The following is a 17,790-nucleotide window of genomic DNA, read 5'->3' on the forward strand; positions in this document are numbered from 1 at the left end:
GGATGATCCAATTACACATATTAAACATTCAGTCAGCGTGCAGACTGCAGTTCATCATAGTGTACTGCAAGGTTATGTTAAGGTGACCAATTGTCAGAGGATAGATAGAGCTCATTGTATACTGTGTGATTCAAACACAAACAATCATTATCAAATATAATAGATCTTATGATGATGAAGAAACAGTAGAATCATTGTGTCAGGAATGGTATCTAACAAGACAAAGTTATTAAATATCATACTCTCTGCATCCTTTCTATCCGCCGAGTCCTCAGGCAGTTTCTTAAAATAATCTTTCAGAAGAAGTTCATAGCGTGGAATTCGTTGGACCGGCTCCAACATGTGATGCTGTAATGTCAGATTCCCACAGACGTCCTCTTTCTGTAAAGAATGAACATTAGACAGATGTCACTTGGAAATCAGGATATTGCAGAACATAACACAGACTTACCGTTGGGTTGTCATCCTGTCCAATTTTTCTCAGTCATGACTACAAGGTCTTTTTTTTAAAAAAAGTGACGTCCTACTGTCTAGTGATGTTTTGCTGCCATATCAAAACAAACAGCATCACAATTACAGATTCTTTTTTTGTTTATATTCCTTTAACAGGGCCTCGGTCTATTAGGGCCTAGGTCTAGATAGGACTATATTAGGGGAATGTTTAACCCCAAAAAAATATTTAAAATTAGGTTTTAATTATAAACTTTTTTTTTTTTAAAGTTGGTGCTGTTTTATGATTTGTTTCTATTTACATATAATATTCCCGTTTTCACACTGGGCACTACAGCAGTCAAAAAGACTGACTTTTCCTGTTTTATGTAGCTTACTGTCAGCTTTGCTTTGTAGACTGGGACAGGGTCAGCAGAGGGCAGGGGATTTAATGAATCCTCTATTATACTGCTAGAGACCTAGATGAGACAAGATAGCAACATTATACACACAGATAAGGCTCTGTATGCATCTCCCATGCCATGCTCTGGTCTCTGGGGCTGTACTCTATCACTTCATAATAGACTGACAGTTCCGGTTTTCTACAGCTCAATTGTTAACTTAGCTGTGTAGACTGGGACAGAATCAGCAGAAGGCAGAGCATTTAATTAAAGCTCTATTGTACTGCTAGAGGCCTATATAAGACAGGAATACAACACTTTACACACAGGTAAAGTTCTGTATGCCCTGCTTCAATCTGGTCCCTGGGAAGGGGGCTGTACTTCATTACTTCATAGAGGCAATAATTCTAGCAGAAAATGCCTCTGTAATATGGCATGTGTTGGAGTATGCCATCGTATGAAGATGAGAACAAAAGGTGGTACGGCCAAATGTCCTGGATAATGGGGGGTGTTTTTCTTGTTTTGCCTGTTATGACATTTTACATTATAGTTCAGAATATAATTTTATATTACGGAAATTCATACATGTATAAAGATATTTTTTTTTTTAATAGAGTTTTTACATTAGCACATACAGCAAATAGAATGACACAAAGCCTGGAATATATCAGAAACACCTGAATATTTTCCACTTGTATTCACATTGTTAAAAGCATTTATAGCAGAAGCTCATTTGACAGGATGATGGACTCTAGAATTAGAACATGGAAATCCTCTATACCGCTAAGTGCTGCATTAATGCAAAACCACGTAGTGATGTTACACTATATTATAACAATAGAACATTCAATGGAGAACTGTCTCCAAGGCACAACACATTCATCTCTATTGTTGAGGACTAGTTCACATTTACAATTATCTGGCAGATTGCATTTCCTTGGATAACGAGGGACTTCTAATAAGTGCTACATCAGGAGTAACACAACCTGATATCGCAGCGCTTTATCATTTATCAGCTGCTGGAAATGTAATAGCTAAACACGATTATTTAAAGGCTATGGAATTATGCTGCATTTTACTAAATGATGAAACTTCAATTATATTTGAACGGAGTAAGAATCTCGACCATTACTAAACATTTACTACCTCAATCCATAGCAAGACTGTCATCTAGGATGATATGGACTATGGCTAGGTTCATATATTACAGTATGGTGCAGCACATAGCCACACCATGGCAAAAACTGTGTAGTATTCACAACTTTGAGAATGCTGCACCTCCGCATGACTCTGATTTTACAGTATACGGAGGTAGAGTTGTATGGTATGTCATTACGGTGGTACTCTCTTCCATGAAAGTGTTGCTTCTAGAGGACAATTTGGTGCCTTACTGAGTGCCTACAAGATCCACATACAGACTGCACGTGCCGCTGTAGAGGTTTCGTGCACAGAGAATTGCTGTATGTACGATGTCCATCTGTATCCCGCTTGCTTAGCTGGTTGACTAGCTAAGATAGGCCAATAATATCCAATCAATGAGGGTCTGACCAATATGACCGTCGCCGATCACTAGAAAAAATGTGTCAGCGGCACTTGGAAAGCACCACTTTACTTAGTTTCATGTTGACTCTGCTTGGCTTTTTTCGATTGGCTAATTCGATTATCCTTTGGTTGGCTATTGACTACAATATGTTGACTTTGCGACCTCCGTCAAATGAGACTAAGTGCCACAACGCTTTCTTACCATAGCTGCCACTTTGTTCTAGAAAAGGGCGGGGCTTACACGCGATTGGACATTGATAGCAATTCCTAGCAAGATAACTTCTTTAATTTTCATTCTTTGGCAGAATTTTTTTCTGAAGTTAATACATGCTATACCTGAATTGTTTGAATGACCTCCTTGAAAATAGGAGACCTCTGGGTCCAGGAATTCACCATATCCATAGCTTTGTCAAAGTTCTTTACATATTCCCCATACATCTTCAGAAATGGAGCAAGCTTTTGGAGAATATCCCCAATCCGTGGGTTTGTATTCCTGGAAATACATTGTAAAACAGTTATGTATGAAATAAGGGAACCCAGTGGATTTTAATTTTGTTCACGTTCACTGTATTTATGGTTCAATTGCAGAATTTAAATAATTTCTTACCATTATTCTCATCTGCCAGAATGCTGTACTGTCATTCATAGCGTAATCTCTCGAGAAGTCCCACACAAACTTTACCGTAGTGTCAGAAGTGTGAATAGACATCGCGTCTTGGCTGTAGGTGGTCTATTCAATCTCAAGACACTTCAGTAAATTTAATGTGGGTGTATGTGACAGCACAGCGAGATCTCGCTAGATCATGCTGTGCTGAGTACAAATGGAGATGAATGGAGAGAAGTGTATGATGCCGATTGGTCACTGATTGGTCAGCATCATACAATCCTCTGTAAAACGCCCACTTGGTCAAAAGTTAAAAAACGCCCAGTTAGGCATTAAGAAAGTAATTAGCATAAATCTAAAATTGTTCATAACTTGCTCAAAAATGATCGTTTCAAAATAAAAAACACGGTTGTTATCTACATTACAGCGCAGATCAGATTATGTTGGAGATAGGCCACTTATAATCTGGTGACAGAGCCTCTTTAACCCCTTGGAGACACAGTCATTTTTTCCATTTTCATTTTTTCCTCCCAGCCTTCCAAAAGCCATAACTTTTGTTTTTTTGTCGACATTGCCATATGAGGTCTTGTTTTTTCCGGGACAAGTTGTAGTTTGTCATGGCACCATTTACTGTACCGCATAATGTACTGGGAAGGTGAAAAAAAATATTTGTGGGGTGAAATGGGAAAAAAAACAGCGATTACACCATTTTGTTGGAGGGTTTTGCTTTTATGGCGTCCATCAGGCGGTAAAATTACATATTCACCTTATTCTACAGGTTAGTACGATTACGGCAATAACAAATTAATGTTTTGTTTTATGTTTTACCACTTTTAAAAAAATAAATGTATTTGCTAAATAAAAAATATGTTTTATATCACCATGTTACGAGACCCATAACTTTAAACATTTTTCGTCAATTTAGCGATGTGAGGGCTACATTTTTGCGAGATGAGCTGTAGTTTTTACCGATACCATTTTAGGGTACATGTGACTTTTTGATAACTTTTTATTTCATTGTTTTGGAGAGCTAAGGTGACCAAAAAACAGCAATTTGAATGTTTTATAATATTTTCTTTTAAACGTTATATTGTGATAGTTCGGACTTTTACGGACGCGGCGATACCAGTTATGTTAACTTTTATTTTAACAATTTAACATTACTTTAGGGGGAAAATGGGAATACTAATGTATTGCAGTATATCGTGATATGGACAGCTTCAAAGGAGTACAAAGATGGCAAAGATGGGGGCCATTATTAGGCCCCCAGGCTGCCATAACAACCATTGTAAACGGTTGATCGCGCCACGGGGGGGGGGGGTACGATGGTGTGTTTGAGGATGGCCCCCCTGATTCTAACAATGAGTGAGGGGTCGGCTGTGTAATACAGCCGTCACCCACCGAGTATGGAGCGCACTCAGCCCGTGAGCACGCTCCATACTTCCCCTTGGCGACAGGAACGTAATAGTATGTGGCATGCACCAAGGGGTTAAAGAGGACCTGTCACTAGGTCATACATGTTGAACTGGTTGTCTGACCTGAATAATGCTGTCTCCCTGATTCCAGTGCCGTTTTTCCTTTTTTTTCCCGGATCCCCCTGTTCCTGAGATATGGCCCACTGTTGTGTTGGTACCCAATATGCTAATTTTCTGTAGTCAGCCAACAGGGTGGAGCTAGCTTCCCTGTCTTTGATGCTGACCAATCACTGTGAGGCAGCTTGAGGGTAGTTCACACCCTGTTAGCGATCTGCAGCAAATCAGCATTTCAACTTATGTCCTGGTAAATATTTTTACCAGGACCCGGTAAAACATTTTTAGATTTAGTGGTCTTTCCAATTAACAATTATAACCTATTATTTATAATCAATTCAATCTGTAGTTGATGTGATATGCAACTCACCACTCTTGGGTTATGCGCGTCTTAAGTTCTGGCAAAAGGAACTGGCAATGAAAGCAGTAGATGGAAGAAATATTAGAAAAAATTCCAGTGGTCACTTCTGGTGGAATTCCAGCCTCGGCTAATTTTGTACAGAATACCTAGAACGAGACAATATTGCATCAATACATCTCCTGGGTAACTACTAGAGAACCCATTTGGTATTAGTTTAAAGAAGTCGCACTATGTCCTTCAACTTGCCTTTTTATACCAGGGAATATGCAGCCCTGTCCTCACCCAATGGCTACAGGTAGAAAGTTTACTACCGCTTACTACCGCCTACAAAATCAGTATACTCATCTTCTGCTGCTGTGATCGTGCCACCTTAACAATTTATAGAGGCCTCAGATGTGTCTCAACTCCATTCAAGAGACAAAAAATGTCCTGTGGTTGCTGCAGACAGGTGGCAAATGAGCAATTGATTTTTATTATAGTCTATAGAAGATATTTTTTAAAAACTTATTGAGTGTTCACAACTTTTTCCAGATCAAATGTAGAGTGACCACATATTGCACGCACCTCTCCGCTGAAAACAGGGAAAAACAGGGTGGGAGTCCCAGCAGATATTTAAAGCAAATCATGTCCATCACTGGTCCATATGGCATATGGCAGGAAGACTGGTGACTATGTGTTGCTCAAACCTAAATAATTTCATCAATTACAGCATCTTTTTCTTGTTCATGAACTAATATTCCCTCTGCTAACCCTCATGTTATGGAATTTAAAAGGAACCTGCGGTAATATCCTACGGACTCGATAGTTATCCTTTTATATGCTATGTTGGCTATACAGTGCATATGTTTTTGGGCAGTTTCTTCAGAAATGTCTGAGGAGACCGTCACCCACAACTCTGCAGGAGAAAGTTTTTCTCTATTTGTAAAACAAAATTCAAGTACTTGCCGACTCTGTAATATTAGTTATGGTGAAATATCAAAAAATACATTGTAGCGCACCTGATCGAGCAGATGTAGCCTCTTGACATAGGCTTCCTCCGTGTGGAGCAGCTCATTGGCAATGTTAAATAGCTTTTGTGGTTCTGTGCACTGTAGGAGAATTTGGAGAAAAAAAAATTAACCACATTTAATATTTTTCCAGACTTGTTGAAAGCTCCTGGAATAAATTGTCACGGGCGTATTAGATTCACAAGGATGTGATTATGCATAGATCTAAACAAAGGCACTTCTAGCATTTCTCTGAATCATTTTTGGTCACGACTGATTGCAAATGAAAGATAATCAACATAAGAAACACATAGAGTGTCAAAAAATATGCCCGTGGAGATTGTAATGGAAGCCGCAATCCGATAAAGTTAGGCCTCATTCACACGGCAGGTTTTCCCGGCCGGGTGCCCGCCGTTCATAAATCGGCCGGCACCCGGCTGCATTAGGAATAATAGACCCCTAATGGGGCTATTCACACGACGGATTTTTTGACGGCCGGGAAAACCGGCCGTCAAAAAATAGGACATGCTCTATCTTCGGCCGGGTACCCGGCCGCCCGGCTCCCATAGAAGTCTATGGGGCCGGGTAATACACGGCCATCACCGGGATGTGTCCCGAGTGATGGCCGGGTTTTCCGGCGCTTGCGCTCTATCTCCTCCTCCTCACAGCGCAGAGTGCATGTGAGGAGGAGGAGTTGATGCCATTCGGACGAATGGCATCGCTGTACACTGTGTGGCAGGGCCGGCGTGTACAGCAGGTGGAAGGGAGCACTGCGCTGGCTCCCTTCCCCTGCTTGTTAAAAGCGCCCTGGCCCGGCGACACCTTCGATGGCGCCGCTAGCAGCTGCTGCGGCTGCTACTACTGTAGCGACGCCACTATAGCAGAGCGGGGAGGCATCTCCCCGCTCTGCTGTGTGCTAGCCGCACTTTAGCTCCTTGAAGGAGCGGAATCCCCGTGTTTTCGGGGATTCCGCTCCTGGACAGAGCGCTTGATGTCTCTGTCCATATCTTCAGGAGTTGCCGCTGATGTCACTGTCCAGATCTGCCCGGCCCGGCACGGATGCAAAACTTAATGCAAACCGGCCGGGCAAAATGGGCGATTTTACCGGCCGACACTCGGGCTCGGGAACGACCCGGTCGTGTGAATCCCGCCTTAAAGAAACCGTTCTTACATTGTTTACTCAGTTTCAAATAAATATAAAACATCTTAAATGGTCGCTTCAGAATAAAATAAAATCTAAAAGAACAGATTATTATTTTCTAAAAATCTCTATTTTTTATTACTATTTATTTTAAAGCGCCATTTATTCAAGGGTGCTGTACATAGGAAAAAGGATTTAAAGTAAATTACATGGGACAATAAAAAAAAGTACAATAAACATGAGCTTACGGAATGACAGACTGGTACAGAAGAAGAGAGAGGACCCTGCCCGTAAATTGGTTTGTGGCTGGAAGGCCATGCCCCTTTTTTTGTCAACACAAACGAAAAGTAGTTTGACCTATTCACAGGATAGGTCATCAGTATATGATCGGTGGGGGTCCGACACCCGGTCCCCGCACATGCTCCGGCTGCAGAAGGCTGCGGTCACGGAATAGAGGCAGAGTTGCAGTACTGCAGCTCCGCTCCTATTCAAGTGAATAGGATGTTTTTTTCCTCCTCGCCCTCCAAAAATTATATATTTTTGTATTTTTTCAAAATGGGTTGATACGAATATGGCAATACCAAATTTATATATTTTTTTATGATTTACCACTCTTAGAAATAAAAAATGATTTGTTAAAAAAAAATTGTTTTGTGTCGCCACATTATGAGAGTCATAGCTTTTTTATTTTGTCGATTGGGTGGTGTGAGGGTTTATTTTTTGCAGGGCTAGCTGTAGTTTATATTGGTAACATTTTGAGGTACATGCAACTTTTTGATCACTTTTTATTCCTTTTTTTTTTTTCGGGTAGCTAAGGTGACCAAAACACATTCATTTGGGCATTTTAAATTTTTTACAGCTTTCACCAAGAAGGTTAAATAACGCTATATTGTAATAGTTTGAACTTTTACGGACGCGACGATACCAGTTATGTTAACTTTTATTTTTTTTAACATTTCTTTAGGGAAAAAATTGAAAAAACTTTAATTATTATTCATTTGTCCTCTTAAGGGATTTGAATCAGCGATCGTTACATCGCTTTTTCAATACACTGCAATACTAATGTATTGCAGTCCATTTTCATTTTTACAGGTTTCTGTTACTCCCTACAACAGCAGCATCTAAGTGGTTAAATGACCAGGAACAACGAAATCACTGTTCATGGCAGGGTGTCAGCTGTAATACACTCAGCGTGTGAGCCCGCTCCATACTTCACCCCCCCCCCCCCAACCAGGACGTACCGGCACATCCCGGTGCGTGAAGGGGCTAAAGTGTACCTAACCTTTAAGGTTACTTTTCAAAATAAGCTGTTATTTGTGCTACATATAACAACAATATATCTGACCATTATTTTGCATTATTTAGCAGTTTTCCCCTCTGCAGGCGCTCTCTCTAATTCTTAGTTGTCTTTGAGCTAGTGGGCAGAGCCTAATGGCTGTCATGTCTTCTATACGCTGCACACATAGATGGAGATAGGAGAGCAGATTATCCTCTTCTATCACATATATAGAAGCTGCAGTAGCATGAAGGAGATTATACAGCAATGAGCAGTGTAGCTGAGAATACAGCACTGGGGTGACACAGAAATCTTACCAGGAAGCTGCTGCAGCATGTGTGTGTCTCACTGCCTCTGTCTGATTTAGTACAAAAATTGTGGCATCGTCCATCGGTTCTGTATGTAAGGAGGTATTCTACCCCAGAAGCTGTGCATGTTTTGCACCCAATGCAGCCTATACAGTAGCACACGGGGGCTGCTCAGCACTACACTAAGGAGACGTATGGCACCCATTCACTGCTGTATAGCCTCTGCATGTACAGCTCCGCCGTGTGCATTAGACCCAACAGTAAGTATATGGAAAGGCAGTATAAGACAGTTCAGTGAAGGTGGAAGTGAAGACAAAAGGAAATATTAAGAAAGAAAATTGCAAAGTGTGGTTTGTATTTTAGTCTAAGATTACATTAAAGAGGAACTAAATACCAAAAAATAAGCCAAAATGGAAAAAGTTTAGAAGTTATTACAGTGGCTTAGAAAATAGAAAAAACCATTCACTAAAACCACGTCAAATTGAGCAGTTGACAAAGACCGCAAATGTCTGCTACAAAGTGGATCGACCCACATATTAGTTGTGCATGTTAGTATGGACTGTCAGACCCGCTAATAGAGAAGTCTCAGGACATATACAACAGGATGTATTTATAAAGACCAATGCAAACAAAAAGTGGTGTTACCTATAGCAACCAATGAGATTCCACCTGTCAACTTTCTAGTGGAGTTCCATACAAGGCATGTGATTGGTGGCTTATTTTGTATTTAGTTATTTATTTTTATAGATAAGACCTATATTACCTCTGTAGAGATTAATTATCCATGATTTATGTGATGCATATGCTACATTCATCATGTAAACCATACAATTCATGGAACATGAAAAGTGGAAATATACACTGCAGAGGTCTACAGAAAGGTGAAAGGGCCTCTCGCCAGAAATTTAGTTGAGGCAGTCATCCCAGTCCTAGTTTACTCAGCCCTCCACCACATTGGGTCAGTGGGGCCTGATATAGACCTTCACATCCCTTGTAGGATAGAAAGGTGGCATTTCTTGTTTTCCTATGTAGCTCAGCCTGTGAAAAAAGGGGTACGCATGGGTCAGAGTCAGACTTGGGTTCCTTGGGCCCACCAGAAGAGAGGATTCTGAGGGCCCACACTCAAGCCATATAGAACATGTACATGCCCACTTTTAATTTCATCATAGTCCCTGTTGTTATCATTGTACAAACAGGACATATCATCAATAAGGTAATCTAATTTATCTATTTATCTAATAGGTAATTTGTGAATCATCCCATAAGAAATACCCTAGTGGCAAGGGATTTTCTACAAAGAGCACCAAATGGGTTTGTCTTCTGCTGGACTTTTATTTTTACTGCCTGGGCCCACTGGAGGATCCTCTGGTTCCATGGAGGGCCAGTCTCAGCCTGCCCATGGTAAAGGAGATGGGAAGAATCTAAGCTGATGCTTCTCTCCCTATAGGAGCTGTGAGGTCTGTCTCCAAGTTACATATGCCCTTTCTATCAATTTTAGGTATATGTTTACATACAGATCAGCTTCGCTAATGATTTAAAGTGGACTCGCCCTCATAATATGAGGCCCTTAACTGGTTGCTGACACAGGACGAGAATGCTCGTCCTGAACGGCGAGTACTTCGCGCATTAGGACGAGCATTCTCGTCCGGTGTGACAGCAGTCTCTGCCGTCTCTGTGCGCGTGATCGAGAGCGGGGCAAAGACTGTAATACACAGCCACGGCCCCGCTCTGACAGCGGAGAGGAGAGAAACATCCTCTCTCCGCCGTTAACCCTTTGAACGCCGCGATGAAAGCGGATTGCGGCGTTCAAGGCGGGGGGGCTACAATTTGATCGCGTCACAGAAGATAACTGACGCGATCAAAGCCCACAACTCATATGGCCCGACAGCCCAGGGTCCATTGAAGGACCCCAGGGCTGTCTGAACTTATTTCCTGTTGTTAGGGCATACTGAGGTATGCCCTAACAACTGCCTGTGTACAATCAGTAACAGGCTAATTTACTGGCATATAGATCTATGCCAGTACATTACAGTTACAAAATAAAAATCAAAATGATAAATCCCTTTACGGGATTAAAAAAAAAAGTTAAATGAATGTAAAAAAAATATATATGATAAATAAATAAATAAATGTAAAAAAAAAAATACACAGAAACACACATTTTTTTATAATAAATAAACTTTTTAAAATAGAAGTCCCAAAACATGAAATAATATAGACATATTTGGTATCGCCACAACCGTAACAACCTGTACAACAAATGTATACCATTATTTATGATGATCGGTGTATGGTGTAAAAAAAAAAAAAAATATTAAAACTGCTGCGGAACTGCTTTTTTTCTGCATTTTCACCAAAATAAAAATTTATGGAAATTAAATGATCATGTATTTGTACGAAAAAATGATACGTACATAAAGTACAACTCGTCCCGCAAAAAACAAAGTCTCATACAACTACGTCGTACACAAAATAAAAGAGCTATGAGCGTCGGGATGCAAAGAGGGAAATCTAAAAAAATTGTTCTGTCCTCAAGGCCAAAATTGGCCATGTCCTTAAGGGGTTAAACAGGGCAGCATATTATGGGGACAGGTCTGCTTCACTATTTAAACGGCACAAAATTAATGTGCAGTTTGGCTAATAGAGCCTAATAAAGAATAAAGCGGATTCATAGTTAGGAGTCCTATGTATTCATAAGGAAAATACTGCCCCCACCTTCATCACAAGTGATTTACGGGCTGCCATGTATCTGGAAATATGTACTATGATGACAGATCTTTTTTCAACAAACTTTATCCTCAAAAACTTCCAACAAATTTGTAGATAATGGTATGTTCAGAATTTTCGAATATTCCAATTTCGTGGGACCCAAAACTAGAGGTCCAGTTATAGTACGACCCTTTACCGTTTTGTGTTTTCCTGGTTCTGAAAGCCAGATGCATCATAACAGATCATAACAGTAGTTGCCTGAATGTCTGGTCTGGAAGCCTTGCAAAAAGATGCGCATTGTTGTGGCCCTATAACTATGGTAATCTACCGTTTCCTCTGTTAGCGTTTGATAATCATAGGCGTCACCTTTCATGCGTGTACACGGCATTAATGACAATTGATTAACAAACGACTGGCTCAGGGGAAAAAAAAATCCATCTTCATTTTTCTCCCATTACTTCACATTAGTGGAAACTGGTGAAGACTGTTAATACTTGCAAATTGTTTAATTTGAAGGAATGTAAATGTTAAGTTGCTAAATTTAATTTAACCACAAATGAGTTTGTTTCAAAAATCAATTACAAATTTCTGCTCGTTTGCTCAGCAGAGCCTTGCAAGCGTGTGGTAAAACTGGAAACTGGACCCGTTCACACAGTGGTAGTGAATAGGTCTAGAGCCACACCCAAAAGCATGTTTATGTTTTATGTTTTTTTTCATATTTATAGAACATTCTCTAGCAACTCTATGAAATGGTCCTAGAACGTATTCGGTTGAATACCACATTGGGGTAAAAATGGACACAAAAACACTCGGCATGGGCCTAGCACCGGATTTACCCATAGGCACAGTAGACGTGTGCTTATAGGCTAGAAGGAAAGCGGGCATACCAATAGACATCTGAGCGTGACATAAATGTCAAGTCAAAGTTTTTTGGTCAAAAAAAGTAATGCAATGCTAATTACATGACCTTATTCTACAATCACTATCTTTTTTTTTGTTGCATGTTTCTATTGATTTTTAAACTACAACAAGAAAACCTCAAAAATTTTATTTTTGCTACATATATTGCACTAAAATGTTCTTCTTCATATATTGCACTAAGATCTCATCAGAAGGTCGAGAACTGGTAGCAAAATAAATAAATAAGACAGCCTATTCACACACACACACAATCAATCACAACACCTTGTAGACATATCTATCCATATATATTATATATATATGGAATATAGAATAGTTACATCTAAAAAAATTGACACAAATTTTTAAGAATCTCCTTGGATGTGCCCCTGGAGGCAGATATCAGTTTGTGTAAAGGTGTATCTTCGTTGACCAGGGTGTCCAAGTGCTTGACGGTCAATATATCTTGGTTTTTTCAGTTTAGAAGAATATATGTTAGGAAATGCTGGGAGTTGTAGGTTTGCAACAGCTGGCGAGCCATAGGTTGCAGACCACTTGTCTAGAACTTATTTTGAATCAAAAGTACTCTATACAATTCAATTTGCTGTTTTTTCTCCAGAGAAGGATATAAGAGGACCAGAATTTCCCCTCAACTCTACTTCTTTATTGACAATCTCTATCTTGAGGTAAATAGACTATGAATATTGTTTAGGGTGTATTTACACGAGAAGGTTCCCTGGCTTTGTTGGCTGCAATTTTCACAAAATTGGTGCAAAATAATGCAGTGATTAAACAAAATAGTGACAAAAACACTGCACTTTTACTAAAACTATGCAATTTTTTCAGTGATTTTGTAATAATCTCATAAAAAAAAAAATAATGCCATAAAACCTGCTAGTGTAACTACACCCTTGATATGAAAATAAATTGTATTTGGCAATAGATGTTTTTCCCTGCAGCCCTAGGATTATCCTAGAAGGAGTCGGGTGGACTAGTGCTGCAGCAAGATTAGTGACTTCATATAACTATTATTTTCGGCAATAAGAGTGTATTAGGGAAGGATTTTTTTTTTCTTATACATCCTGTAAATCAATGGTTTACATGAAATGTTCAGATTTGCACTCATTTTACCCTGTTATTGCATGGAGGTAGGTATGGTTAACAAAAGCAACAATATTTAGAGGAAAGGTAGGTAGGTGTTAGGGCTGGTTTCACACAGTGCAGCTGCTTGCATGCAAGTTTTATTTGGTTTTGTATACTTTATGCTGATCCTCCATTTGTGGACCTAAAACCTTAGGATTAGAGGTTTTCAGGGACTGAAAAATTGATAACCTATCCTTAAAATAGACAATCGAAATTTGATCGGAGGTGCTCGAACTCCTGGGACCTCCGCCGATCATCAGAATCAAGTGACCTTGGCGCCACAGCTTCCTCTTTGGTTAGTCAGGCATAGCATCTTTTCCATATGTGCGGCTGTGACTGACACTGCAGCTAGGCCCCATTGACATGTGCCTGGATAAACATTGAAGGTGTTGTTGCGCCTTCGTTTCGATGATCGGCAGAAATCCTGGGGGGTCAGACCCCTGCAGATTAAACACTGATGACCAATCCTTTGGATATGCCATCAATATTTTAGTACCAAAAGACTCCATTCAAAAAACTAAAATCGATAACTGCACTACATCTGCAATGTGTGAACCCAGTTTTAGCTCAACTGAGCAGCCAATAGTCTGTAAGAATGGTGATTCCTATACACTCTGAAAAAAAAACTAATTTAATATATTGTCCAAACCGGGACTCACATGGCCACTTACAGGGAATATTTTACAGAGAGAAGGAAGAATAGATTCAACTAAAGACCAACAAAACCTAGATGCTATTGTCCCAGAACTATTACAGAGATATTATTATCTAGATGCACTGTGTTTTATCAGGACAGTCAAATCTATGGGGTCTTGTAAATGCTTCATAAAACCTACATTTTATTAGCTCGACTTCCTGTATGTAGTCAATATATCCATCACAATAAAACAGACACAGCACTGAAATGTGTTCATTTCAAGAAGATACATGGACCCTAGTGATTTTCTTTATATAACAGATATACCATACCAGTATTTCAACTGGTTTGCCCTAATGGGATTCCCTGTGTCCTACTCAATATAGTTCAAAAGTCACACTTTATAAAGATAAGGAAAAAACACAAACTCCGTAACGTAGTTACAGAATATTGAAAGTATTAAAATCTGAGACAGAATGTACTTCAAAATAGTGACCACCAGCCCTGTAACAGACACACATATATTAATATTTGTGTATGGGTGCGCACAATCATTTTTATATATTTTGTGCGGCACGCAGTCATCACTTCTGTAAAGTATTATTTTAAACACACACAAACAAACTCCCATACTGTATCGGTTTCTGTGGCTATAACATTTCACAATGCTGATGTGTGTGTGCAGTGATCTCCCAACAAATTGCTATGGATAATATGGTCAAAGTTTCAAAACAAAACAATCATTAGTGTCGATTTTATAGAAATTGGCTCTGGGCATCAGTATAAAGTAGCCCCCCCCCCCCCTCCCCGGTTGCCATTTTAAGACAGTTGTTATACAGTATACAAACACAGATGAGCCTTTCACTGAAATATTAGTATGTTTAAACCTAAATACTGCCACCCCTACAAAGTCCACACGATAGTGCTATTCAGTGCCTAAATAATACCGCCATACAGTATCCAACTAGTGCCCACATAACACTGCCATATATTATTCACGCAACAAAGGCATTAAAGTGTAGCTAAATGTTTAACAAACTTCTGACATGTCATAGTGACATGTCAGAAGTTCTGATTGGTGGGGGTCCGAGCACGGAGACCCCCACCAATCGTTAAAACTAAGCAGCTGAAGCGCTCATGCAAGCGCTCAGCCACTTTGTGTCTGTTCGGCTTTTTCCAGAAATAAATTTATCAGAGTACGGACTCATAGACTTTCTCTTGAGTCCGACCTCAAACAGTGGCAAGTACAGACTAAGTTTGTTTTTTTGTTTCTTTTTTGTTATTCAAATTCAGGTATTCGAATATACCTTATATGTCGTACATGTAAAAGTCCTAAAGCACCCATGAAAATACAAGCAACCAGGCATTTTACTCTGTACATACACATCGCTAGCAGAATTACCACAGATCCTGTCACTTGACCCGAAGGATAAGCTCCAACATCAGACCATACATGATCGGCTAAAGTGCATCTTCACTCGTAGATTTTTGGGTTATATGGGAAGTGGAGGACAGCTCCTCATATAACACTATGTTGGATGGTCCAGCGCCTCATGGAGAAAAGTTGATAGCCTGGATAACTAGTAATGTAGTACATAAAAACAGTAGTTTAACTGCTTCTCAGTGGCTTTTTATTATGTATGTAACTGCGGCGGAGTTGACAAGACAAAAAAATACTACGTTAGATTTTATGTTCTGTTCAGGTCTAAACATGAACTGTAACTCTTACCTTGGTGGTATCACAATTTTCGTGTTTTGTCAGTTCTGTGCTTTCATGTTCCTCGCTGCTTCCTTCATCCATGTCACTATCTTCATCTTGAGTGGAGTCCCTCTTTTGGTCAACAGATGTGCTTGTACTTATTTCAATAGTTGTGACCGGTAACTCAAGCTTTCTAGGTTCAACAGTCTCGTCATTAGAAAACACCTCTCCTACTACACAACATGAGGGGCTATCAATACCACTGTCTCGGTTGGGTATTTTACCATTGTCGTTTTGATCAGTTAGGTCTTCATTGTCATTGTCTCTGTTTGAATCCCCAGTTGTATGTACAGATGAACTTTCTCCACAGCTGTTGAGGTCAGTGATGCCCAAGTCCTTAAATTTTATGTTGTTATCAGAATTTGACATTTCGGGGCTATGAGACCTAGCAGGGTCATTGTCATCTGGTCCAGTCTGTTCGTCTGCAGATAATCCACTTTCAATAGCTGAATCTTTCCGTGATGAACGAGGGCATTTGGAAGGTCCTGATCCAGGCTCCATTTTGCTATTACTATTCAGACGGTTATGTTTGATAGGTTTAACAGGCTGTCTGAAAAATTAGAAACCAGGTATGTTGTTCATGTCAACACTGTATTTTTCAAATCTGGCCTATAGAGTAAAGACCTCTGAAAACTTTATGGTCAAATACTGTGTATATCAGCTTAGGAAATCCACCCCACAGCAGGGCTATGTGTACCGTTTCAACAAGCTTCTCACGTGCCTATGGACAACAGTATTTAAAGGGGTATCACAGTAATGAGTGCATGTGAACATTATTTATTTATACAATTATTTTTAATACAAGGTGTTACTAATCACGTACAGGCGTTTACTTCCTTACCTTTCCCCATATCTCAGCATATCCTGAGATGTGTGGCGCGAGATAACCATTTTGAAAAAAAAACAAAACACATGATTGCGCGATGCTCTGTCATGAGATGTCTATATGTGTCTATGTTTGGCCACCAATGGCGGATCATCATAGGGCGTTTTGGGCAGCCGCATGGGGCCCGAGGCTCCTGGGGGGCCCATGTCCGCCCAAAGTACAATGTAGTTTTGTCACGTTTTTGACGCGAATCGCGGCAAAAACTATGACGAAACGGCATTGTATATGTCCTGCAAAAGGACCTTTAGACAAAAGGTCACATGACCTCATCTCTAAACTTCTTACTACTGTTTAGCGACCTGCCAGTCACATGACCACAGGTCCATGAGCAGCAGCAAGACTCCACAGAGAAGACGGAGGTGAGCTGCTATGTAAGGGGATGGATTTCTTTAAGGGGGTCTGTATTTAGGGGGTCTGGTGTGGGGACTGTATTTAGGAAGTTTGGTGTGTGTTTTAGTTTAAGGGGTCTGGGGTCTCTATTTAGGGGGTCTATTAGTTTGACATCTATAATCTGTATTAGTTTATGGGGTCTGTATGTAGGGGGCCTAGTCTAGGGTCTGTATTAGTTTAGGGGGTCTTAAATTTAGGGGTCTGGTATGGGATCTGTATTAGATTAGGGGGTCTGGTCTTGGGTCTGTATTACTTAAGGGAGTAAGGTCTGGGGTCATTATTAGTGTAGGGGGTCAGGTCTGGGGTCTGTATTTAGGGGGTCTGTATTTAGGGGGCCTGGTCTAGGGTCTGTATTAGTTTAGGAGTCTTTATTCAGAAGTCTGTATTTAGGGGTCCTGTCTGATGTCTGTATTTATTTAGGGTGCTTGTTCTGGGATCTGTATTTGTTTAAGGGGGGTATGGTCTGGGGAATGCAATAGTTTAGGAGTTCTGGGTCTGTATGTATTCTATGATCTAGTCTGGGGTCCAAATTTATTAGTCTGAGTAAAAGGGGTTGTCCGGGAACATCGATAGTATAAAAAACGGTCTGTGCCCGGACAACCCATTTATTTTATGGTTCTGGGCCTTGGTGTCTAAATTTGTGTGTTTTTATAGAGGCTGGAAATGGCTGCAGAAGTGATGGGCAAAGATGTCTCATCAGGAGAAGTCACCATAATGCTCTGCGTCAGATGGAGAAGAAAAGAAAACGGCTCCCATCAGAGAAGACATCACCTGTAAGACTGGATCTAT

The 17,790-nt window shown here is 40.1% G+C and overlaps 1 protein-coding gene across 1 annotated transcript in view; it reads right to left on the bottom strand.

The window, feature by feature from the left end:
- Positions 1-17,790, bottom strand: part of FGD3 (FYVE, RhoGEF and PH domain containing 3) — a 188,569-nt gene that overhangs the window by 48,599 nt on the left and 122,180 nt on the right. Inside the window, exons 4-8 of the mRNA XM_075833882.1 lie at positions 15,696-16,275; positions 5,865-5,954; positions 4,876-5,012; positions 2,709-2,865; positions 243-381 (exon numbers count right to left, since the gene is read on the bottom strand). Coding sequence (XP_075689997.1) covers positions 243-381; positions 2,709-2,865; positions 4,876-5,012; positions 5,865-5,954; positions 15,696-16,275 — 1,103 coding nt within the window. The remainder of the gene's footprint in view (positions 1-242; positions 382-2,708; positions 2,866-4,875; positions 5,013-5,864; positions 5,955-15,695; positions 16,276-17,790) is intronic.

The sequence above is a fragment of the Rhinoderma darwinii genome, chromosome 7, assembly GCF_050947455.1.
Source record: "Rhinoderma darwinii isolate aRhiDar2 chromosome 7, aRhiDar2.hap1, whole genome shotgun sequence".
In the NCBI taxonomy this organism is placed as follows: domain Eukaryota; kingdom Metazoa; phylum Chordata; class Amphibia; order Anura; family Rhinodermatidae; genus Rhinoderma; species Rhinoderma darwinii.